At 36.4% G+C, this 10407-nt stretch overlaps 1 protein-coding gene and 1 pseudogene across 1 annotated transcript; both read right to left on the reverse strand.

Annotated features, from left to right (window-relative positions):
• Positions 1-1210: 1210 nt before the first annotated feature.
• Positions 1211-2137, reverse strand: LOC103130866 (C-type mannose receptor 2-like; annotated as a pseudogene).
• Positions 2138-4759: 2622 nt separating this feature from the next.
• On the reverse strand, positions 4760-7415 carry LOC103130867 (C-type mannose receptor 2-like). The gene is made up of 3 exons (XM_007542379.2): positions 7015-7415; positions 6542-6877; positions 4760-5256 (listed from the first exon to the last, which is right to left on the reverse strand). Exons 1-3 carry the CDS (start codon positions 7409-7411, stop codon positions 4901-4903), a joined length of 1089 nt encoding a protein of 362 aa, XP_007542441.2. The 5' UTR covers positions 7412-7415; the 3' UTR covers positions 4760-4900.
• Positions 7416-10407: the final 2992 nt, after the last annotated feature.

Raw genomic sequence — 10407 nt, forward strand, 5'->3', positions numbered from 1 at the left:
TACTTATGTCACTTTACTTGGGGGGTAAAGTTAATATTAATGACACTTAATGACTTCGTCATAATTGTTACTTGTTTCACTTGCAGAAACATTTAATATTAATGACACTGTAATGACACTTAATGACTTTGTCATAACTGTTACTTATGTCACTTTACTTGGGGGTAAAAGTTAATATCAATGGCACTGTAATGACACTTAATGTCATTTTCATAAATGTCGCTATTTGTTCCACTTTACTTGAGATAAGAGAAATTGTTAATGAGTCTGTTATTAAATCATTTGACAGTGTAATAAAGCTTATTGAAATCTTTACTGGTTCTCCTTCTTGTTTTGCTTTATTCCAGGGAGTGGAAATATTAATCATTGTTTTGTTAAAGCTTTTGCTAGTGTCATAATTAAATCATTAAGCCTACTATTATGACAAAATTATGTTAGATCATAATTTCTTGGTTAATGACAAGTTGTCATAACGAAGACATTTTGACTAATGTCAACTTTGTATTAAAAGTGTCATAATTTACCGAACGACGCTTTATGACAACAGTCATAAATATTCATGAAGACTTATTGATGTTCATGACAGGTGTTATGTCATGTTTATGTGGGTGTCATGACGGTCTTATTCAATACCCGTCAAATAAAGTGTTACCAAAAATATACTTTAGTAAAAATCATAAAATCTGAATTATCATTTCAAGATGATGTCATGATACTAGCAAAAATAAAACGGTGTGTGCAAATTGTCATATTTTGAAGACAAAAATAATTGAAATAATACAAATGTATAAAATAAATTAGAAACAACACATTTCTAAATCAATTTTCCTCGACATATAAACTAATACTTGAACAGTAGGAAATACATAAACAATATGTTACAAATAGGTAAAGTACTTCCAGGGTTCACTGTATTTTAACTTGACCTCCAAATGGCTCAGCAGGTGGAGAATAACATGAGAACAATAGAGTTTGTGTTGGAACAGGAACTGCAGGTTTGTTTCTGGGTCCAGAGAGTTTTTAAAATATGTTTGGCCTTTATTCAATGAATATCAACAAATGTTACTCTATAGAGAATAATATTATTTTATAATAATATAGCTCAAGTAAAATTACAATATATTAGGGTTTACAACTACTACTAAAGGTACTTTCCCCCCAAAAAACTTATTAAAGTAAATGTGAATGTACTATGTGCCTCTGATACTGATCAAATGTTGAGGCTTTTGTTTGATGCAATGACATTATCTGTGACATGCAAGAATTAAAACTTAAAACATGAATTAGAAAACTATTCACTGTAATAATTTTTAAATAAACTTATATTTGAACTAAAAACTCACCATCATAACAGATGAAGGGTTTTCTTTCAGTACAGTTCACATTCCTCCATCTGCCTCCATCATCAAACTTAGTCATGGCACATTGACCACTGTTGATTATCTGATTGTTAAAGTCTTTATTCCAGTGTCTGAAAGAGAAACTGCTTCCATCTGACCACCTCCAGGTCTCTCTGAACAGACCAATGTATGAGGAATCACTTGTAGAGTTCATCAATTTCTCCACTTCTCCATCCTGTAGCTGCTTCAATCCACTGATCAGGTCTGTGTGATTCTCTCTGCAGTAACTCTGAGCTTCTAACCAGGTCTTCACCTGGTTAATAAGGTGATATTTATGGGTTGTATTCGATTCTGTGGAGTAATCAAACACATTTATATTCATCTTGTTTTTGACAAAACACATATAAAAATAATTCATAAATAGATTAATATTCTCACCATTATAGCAGAGGAAACGACGTGAAATTTGGCACTTGTCGTCTGTCCATTTGAGATCTTTATCCACAATCACACAGTTCTCCTTTCCTCCTCCATCATTTGGTTCTCCTGATTTCCACTTTGTCCCACTTTCATTGAACTCCACTCCAGGCAGAGACCAGCGCCAAGTCCTGTTACCATGTGTTTGATCATACAGACCAATCCAAGCTTCACTCTGATCTCCAACTGAGATGTTGATGAGTCTCTTCATGTCCTTCATGTTAGTCACTGTGACCAGGTCAGTGTGTTTCTCTCTGCAGTACTGCTGAGCTTCAGTCCAGTTCTTACTCTCATTAATGTAGTGAAACTGATAGAGCTGACAGTCAATGAAACAACACTGAGCTGAAACATAAAACGTTTCAATATTTAGTACTTAATCCAGACTGCTACAATAAAACACTTTGTCTTTCCAAAAAACAAAATAAGTATTCTCATTCTAATTTTTGTGTGATAAAAATCCACCAGGCCTCCTCAAAATCCTACTGACTGTAATGTGACAGAAACCAGAGAGTCTAGTTGTGTTTCAGATCAACTTACCCATCAGGAAGAGCAGAATCAGACTCCACTGCATCTTTGCTGTCAGATGAATTATTTTCCTCCAGCAGTTTGTCTCTGTTGGATGAAGAACATTTAAACAGTGAAAAGCTGCAGCTCTCCCTCCACTGGACAGAGAAATAACATTAGTAAATTTTTCACTCGTGATGTTAATAGAAGGGATGAACATCATTCATCTTTTTTGTTGAATTAGTATTAAATGTGTTTCAGACACACATGTCTGAAGAGAAGCAATTTGAATATGTTTCATTAAAATATTCAAACCTGGAGGAATCCTTTTTTTTGCCATAAAAACAAATTATGAAATATATGGCACTGGTTCCCAAAGTGTGTGGTGCGCACCATTGGGAAGGTGCAGTGTCATTGTAGTGGGGCGCAAGGATTGAAAATAAATAAATAAATAAATAAAAAACCTCTCAGGGAGCTGTTCATGTTTTAACCCCATTTTTCATAGACTTTTGTTTTATGTAGGCTATTTATGATAGCATAATTGAATATAATCACAAATAAAAAAGAAATATGTTTGAAATAACACTGACAACAAAGAAAACTTCTACAGTATAGAACTGAGAAAAAGAAATACAGTTACACAAAAGTTTCCTGATTGACTGGGGGAAGTGAACATTAGTAACATGTGAGGGTGGAGGCAGCAGTGGGGCTTTGAGTGGACAGGAGATTATGAAGGGTTATGACTAAACAGGAAGTGAACTTAGTGGAAAATGGTGGCAGAGGGAAGGAACACACCGACAGACGGACGATGATACAGCTTTTTACAGATAAAATGTAAAAACTTTAATCTGAATAAATCGTCCCTGAAGGGCACCTATCAAGATTTTATGTTGTTTGAGATTAATAAGAGCTTTAATTAATACAATTATCTGTAAAGATACAAGATGTACTAGAAAAATTCAAAGAAAACAAATTAGAAAACATGACCGTTTATTCATCTCAAAGTTAAAGTCCCGGCATCATGAAAAAGTTCTGACATAACTCTATTAAAACCAGATAAAAGTCCATCAAACTACTGACCTACAGCACTGACCTCACACTTACATGCAGACGACAGTAGATTTGAGGCTCAAATAAACAAGATTTCAAATAACATCATTAACCAAATCGCAGGTTGTTTTAAAAGATAAAAATCTGTTATGTAAACAAAACACCAATATCCTCCCGATGAACCAACCTTCCTGTATGACCAGGAATCTAAGTTAATGTTTACCTGGAGTCATCTCTAACTCCTAAACCAGTTCACCATAACCATACTGACTGTTCTAGTTCAGAATTATTAACGATATTATAAAATAAACTCTTACCTTTTCTGAATTTTGTTTCCTTTACTGCGTGTCAGGACTGTAAGCCCAAAAGTGACAGATTATAATCCAGCTTTGGTAAATCAACCTTTGTCAACTCAAAGGCAGTCTAGGTGCGTTTAGTCTAGTTTTAGAAAGGTTCATTTGACTTGTTGTTGGAGCAACTGGAAATATCAAACCTACGCAGATGCAAATATTGATATAAAATCCTCTTGTTCTCAACCAGGAAGTTATTTTTTTTCCCAATGCAAAACTAGTAGATCAGGGACAGGCTAGAAAGTGAGTCAACAGTTATATTAATTTAATATTGTACTTTTATCACTTTTGGTGTACAGTGTGTCTCAAGAGTATTCACACCCCTTACACAGGTACAAGCAAACAGGATGACCTCAAAGGTCTGCCAGGACCACAAACATTAAAGGCTCAGTTAAAAATAAAGATATGCTAGGCTGTAGACATTTAAAAACAAATAAAGTTTAAAATTAATTTCAAATGAACAGGAAGTCAGTATAAGGAAAGTCCTCCTTCATTGCCCAGCTTCTCACACTGTTCTTGAAGTTAAAAGTCAAAGCAGTGGCATCTGTAGTTGTGTAGGTGTCCATTAAAATGCATTCAGTTCTTTGTTCATTTATTAAAAAAAATAAAAATAAAAAAATCTGTCCCAACCTCTGTTTGACAGCCATATAATCCCGTAGACAATGTAGAGCAAGACACAGGGTAATATTGACATACAGATTATTCTGCATATCAAGTAACATTGTCACATAGATCAAGTAGATCTATAGATCATTTTTATAGCAGTGGAAGGATGACAGGAGTAGCTCCAAGTGGCAGCATATAAAGTATCCATAAAATAGGGCCAAGAATTGAGCCTTGTGGGGCCCCTAATGAGTACGGAGCACTAGAGGAGGCAAAATTATTACCTGACAGTGAAATTCCTGACAGATAGAAGGTAAACTGAAAACAAGAACAAAAACTTCAGAGTCAATTTGAGACAAGACAAAGACCCTTAATTTTAGAGGTAAAATGAAATGCCTGAGAGAAAATATGAATTCATCAATGCTTACAACTGAGTTAAACTTAAGTTTCTACATATTTCATGCATCTTTGTGCAGCTTACCATAATCAGTGTGTTAATGGGTCAATGACTGAATGAAGAGTAAAGTGCTTTGGAGTCCTCTGGACTAGATAAAGCTCTATATAAATACAGGCAAATCACCAGGTACCATTTTTAAAACAGATGAAATTCAGCTCCTCTGTATCATTTCTCTGGAACCACCTGTGTTGTCCTTTCGCCTCCATGGCTCCAGACATGCCACAGTCATTCATCTGTCCTTCTGAGGTCCGGCTCTTATAGCTGATCATCTCCTTACAGATCCAGAACCACATGTCCGTCAAGCGGTTGTAGCGGAGACCCATCCAGATAAAAAGTGTTGATGCCTTCTTGGCTTTTTCCTCGATTAGCCTCAGCTTATCCAGGTTGGTGATGGTGACCAGGTCATGGTAGTGATGTCTACAGTAGGATAAAGCATCCTCCCATGTTTTATTTTCTTTAATCAGGATTATGTTGTCTGTCATTGGAGTAAAGAAGATTAAATATTTATGATTCACATCTTTATTTGTGCTGCTATTCAGAATTTATGGCTACTAACTTTGTTTTTTTGGAACAAATGTCCATTTATCCATTTAATGTGGGCCCAGAGTTCCCTCTAGCCAGCCACGTGGGCCAGCTCCTCTGGGGGAATCCCAAGGAGTTTGAAGGACAACGGAGTAATACTGAGTTCGGACCGAATGTGTTCACGTGTCAAAAACGATCCAATGCTTTGAGTTGGACACGTTGCTTGACATCTCAGTCAAAACGAGCGTCAAACGCATCAAAATCGTGCTAGACGAGTGAAGCACCACTCTCTCAAAAGTTTTTTTGCAATCATAACAGATGCTCAGATGTCTTTGCTGAACATTGTGCGTTGAGTTTTTCCTGAACAAATAACATAGAGAGCTGATAATGGCAGGACGTGAGTTGCCTTTTTTCCTCTCCAGGTTACTTTGAAGAACGGCAGATAAAATATTGAGAGAGTGTCTTGGCTTTATTTACTGAAAGCAACAGAATGTAGCCGTCGGCACGTGTTTAAATTTACCAGATAATTCAGAGGTGTTATAAGTTTTGCTGAGTTTCACAGCCTAGCTGGACGTTGACGAGGGTCGCTGTCGCTAGCACTATTTTCGTCTCACCCAAACCCAGTTTGACGACCAGTTAACTTGATTTGGCGTCTGTGTCTCCTGGTACAAGAGAAGCCACAGGTCACTGCGTCACATTAAAGCTAAAGTTCCAATTATGCATTTTGAACATGAGACACGCTTGGACGTTCAAAACAATCAAAACTGTCAAAATGTTTCAACAAAGCAGAGTCAGACACATTAAAGGAGGCGTGACGGGCCCAAGACATGATTCTACATAGACTTTTAGTATAAACCAGATGCCACTGATGTTCAAATCGGTCTCAATGCAGATAACAGTCCCTACAGCTTGTCCTTGGTCTTCCCCTGGTCTTCTCCCTGTGGGAGGAACACCTCACCAGGGAGGCAACCAGGAGGTTCCCAACCAACTGGCTCCTCTTGGTGTGGAGGAGCAGTGGCTCTACTCTGATCCCCTCATCGATGAGGAGGTTCTCGTTATGTTCAGTTTAATATTTTCACATTAAATACAAGGCAAATTGCCAGCTAATCATCTGTAGAAGAGAAATAAACTATGAAGCACTTTTTTAAATAGATAAAAATCACAAGTAAAAAATGACTGAATGAAATACATTTCTTTTAAATGCAGTTCAAACATTAAGCGTGGTGTATTTCACTCACCATCATAACAAATGAAGGGTTTTCTTTCATCACAGCTCTCATTCTTCCATCTGCCTTCATCATCAAACACAGTCATGGCACATTGACCACTGTTGTATTTTACATTGCTAAGCTCATCATTCCAGTGTCTGAAGGATGAGTTGCTTCCATCTGACCACCTCCAGGTGTCTCTGAACAAACCAAAGTATGCAGTGATCTTCAGATTCTTCACTTCTTCATCCTCTATCTGCTTCGTTCCACTGATCAGGTCTGTGTGTTTCTCTCTGCAGTAACTCTGAGCTTCCTGCCAGGACTTCTTCTCTTTAATCAAGTGGTATTTATTGGTTTCGTCAGTTGCTGTGGGGTAAAGACACAAACTCATGCCATTTGTACTTTTGGAGAGGAGAAAAATGCATCGTACAGTACAATTTAAAAATATGTTTTTAAACTGTACTGTACTTTTCAAATTAGGAAGAGTAATTTAATGTTCTCACCATCATAGCACAGGAAATACCTTAAGGGTTTACATCCAGTATCACCCCATTCAAGATTTGTATTCAAAAACCCGCAATTTTCAGATATTGGATTCCCTCTATCAGTCGGTTCTCCTGGGTCCCAGTTTGATTCACTTTCATTGAACTCCACTCCAGGCAGAGACCAGTACCATGTTCTGTTACCATATGTTTGATCATACAGACCAATCCAAGTTTCCTTCATTTCTCCAGCTGAGATGTTGATGAGTCTCTTCATGTCCTTCATGTTAGTCACTGTGACCAGGTCAGTGTGTTTCTCTCTGCAGTACTGCTGAGCTTCAGTCCAGGTCTTATTCTCATTAATGTAGTGAAACTGATAGAGCTGACAGTCCATGAAACAACACTGAGCTGAGAACATAAAATATTTTTGTTCTGTTTAATAGAAAGCAACATTTTCAGAAATATGAAATTGTTTTACTTTTGTCTTGTTTTTCCAGAAAAAAAAAAGTTTTGTCTTATTTTACTTTTGTATGTGATAAAAATAAATGTCAGGCAGATTTATTCTGAATCCATCTAAATTTGCACTACACCAGAAACCAGAGAGTCTAGTTGTGTCTCAGATCAACTTACCCATCAGGCAGAGCAGAATCAGACTCCACTGCATCTTTGCTGTCAGATGAATTATTTTCCTCCAGCAGTTTGTCTCTGTTGGATGAAGAACATTTAAACAGTGAAAAGCTGCAGCTCTCCCTCCACTGGACAGAGAAACAACATTAGTAAATTTTTCACAAGTGATGTTAATAGAAGGGATAAACATCATTGAAATAGTAAAAAAAATATTTGACCTTATTAAAAATAAAAACTAAGCAAAGAAAACTTACATGCAGTTCCTTTACTCCACAACAAATTAGACTGTTTCATCGTTTCCCTCAGAGTTCTCCGTCAAATGGCTAGTTTAGCAAATTTGTTTCGTCAGTGAAGAGCAGCTGAAATACGTAGAATTTTCCATTGATTTGAATATTCAAATCAGGGAGACCAAGTTCTGAGTGTAAAATAAACACATTTCTGAAAAAAAAAAAAACGTGCAGAGGAAATAAGAGAAAAGGGATTAAAATACACCAACATCTACATATTCTGAGAAAGTAATTTCATAAACTTCAGTCAAACACATAACTGAGAAAACTTTCATTTTGCTTTATTGAAACTTTATTCGAGAAAAATCTAATGATACTCAGACAGAAGTCAGTATGCCGTCTGTCAGTTCTAACATTAAGCGAGGCACAATGGATCCACTGATGGAGTTTGAACATCTGCAGGAAGTGAAAACATGCAGGGTAAATCCCAACATGAGGATTAAATCTGTCAGAATCCAGGCAGGAAGTTGGTTCCTCTATTTTAGTACTGGTAAAAAAAAAAAAAAAAAAAAACACATACCACATTAGAAAGGTTTTTATTATGGACATCCTCAAGAACTTTCCGGTTAATTATTTATCTTTATATATTTATTATTGGCATAAAGAAATGTTATATTTCTTGTCAACACTTTCAAGGTGATTTTTTTGTAGCATCATATCTCTGGTCCTGATCTGACGAAGGGGGCGGGGCAAAAAAAACAGTTTGGTTTGTGGCAACGTGACGGACGGAGCGTCCCAGACGGAGGACGTGTCTGCTCACATCATGTTGCTTTCATGAGACGTTTGAACAGCTTTAAGCTTTAGCTTTAAGCTTTAGCTTTAAGCTTTAGCTTAAGCTTTAGCTTAAGCTTTAGCTAAAGCTTTAGCTAAAGCTGCTAAAAAAAAAAGCTTTAGCTGTTTTGAACAGCTAAAGCTTTTGAACAGCTTTAAGCTAAAGCTGTTCAAAAGCTTAAATCCGTTTGAACAGCTTTAGCTTAAAGCTGTTCAAACGGGGTGTAAACATACGGTCGCTCATACGGATAGAGCGACCGTATGTTTTCTACGCTCCTTCACCCTTACGTACCTTCCTTTGGGGGGGAGGCGCCGATTTATGTTTTCACATCCACCTGAATTATATGTAGTTGTGCCCCTGGTTGGCAGTTAACTTCAAAGATAAGCTTGTGATGCCATTTATAATTACCGTATTTTCCGGACTATAGGGCTCACCCAAAAGCCTTACATTTTCTCAAAAATCAGCAGTGCGCCTTATAATCCCAAGTGCCCTATGTGTGCACTGAACTCCAAAATCTGTCCCTGACACAGAGACGTAAAGTGTACAGTACATACGCTGGCAGCGATAAACCAAATTGCCCAGCTGTTCAATTCAAACACAGAAGAGGAAGACTTTGATGGATTTGTGGAAGAAGAATAAAAAATAAAGTGAGTGTATTGCTACATAGTAGAATAAAGTTCAACTAAACCTACTGTTTTGTTTCCGTAAATTTTTTATTTTTTTTGCTGACCATATGTTTTAGCATGTGTCTGGTAATGGGTTAAGAAATGGACGCCATAATTAAGAGTGCGCCTTATAATCTGGTGCGCCTTATGGTCCAGAAAATACGGTACATTTCTTTTAGTAAAACTGGTTAAGACTGGATTGTAAAGTGTTGAATTTCTGATGTTTATCAGAAACACTTTAGGTGCTGGAATTTCCCACACACACCGTTTGTCTCTGCCATTTGCAAACAGATAGCAGCCGCTCTTCATTGGCATATCATTTCTCGTGTAAAGTGGAAGCAGTGAATTAATGTGAGACATAAGGAAGAAAATGTTTTAAATGTTCTCCTCCAGCCATTCAGATCCAGTTAATAAATACAGGTAAGATACACAAGCACACACACATTCCTGCACACGGCTGTATGGATATATGCCAGGTTCATTTATATCAGTATTATTATTTAGAGGAATATTTTTTTAACTGAGAATTCATTTTCATTTACAAAAACAAATGAAATATGAGGAACAGAACACAGAATATAATATATAATAGGCTCTTCCACAGTAACTACATTGGTACAAAAACAAAACTTTACAAATTTTTCATCATAAATTCATTTTATTTATAAGATAAAAAACCTCCAGTGACCTAAAAACATTCATATGCACATATGAATGTTTGTACTTTTGGAAATAGTGGATAAGTACAGTTGGACTATCATAACCAAAACCAAAAGTACTTAATTGAAAATGTATTAAGGACGTTAGAAATGATATTACATTCTTTTCAAAATATTACAATTCCAGAATAAATAGCTGTTTCTGGATGCGCTTTGCAAAACTCACAGTTGGGGTCGACTGGTTTAATATAGTTTAACATTTATTAAATAGCAGGAATTAAATGCAACTGTTTAAATAAGTGGGATCCCATGTGATGATTTTAACATAGAGACATCGCAGCCAATCAGAACGACAGACCAGAAGTGGATTCTTTGGAAAGAAAAAATAAATAAATTAACACTTG

The sequence above is a fragment of the Poecilia formosa genome, unplaced genomic scaffold, assembly GCF_000485575.1.
Source record: "Poecilia formosa unplaced genomic scaffold, Poecilia_formosa-5.1.2 Scaffold685, whole genome shotgun sequence".
In the NCBI taxonomy this organism is placed as follows: Eukaryota; Metazoa; Chordata; class Actinopteri; order Cyprinodontiformes; family Poeciliidae; genus Poecilia; species Poecilia formosa.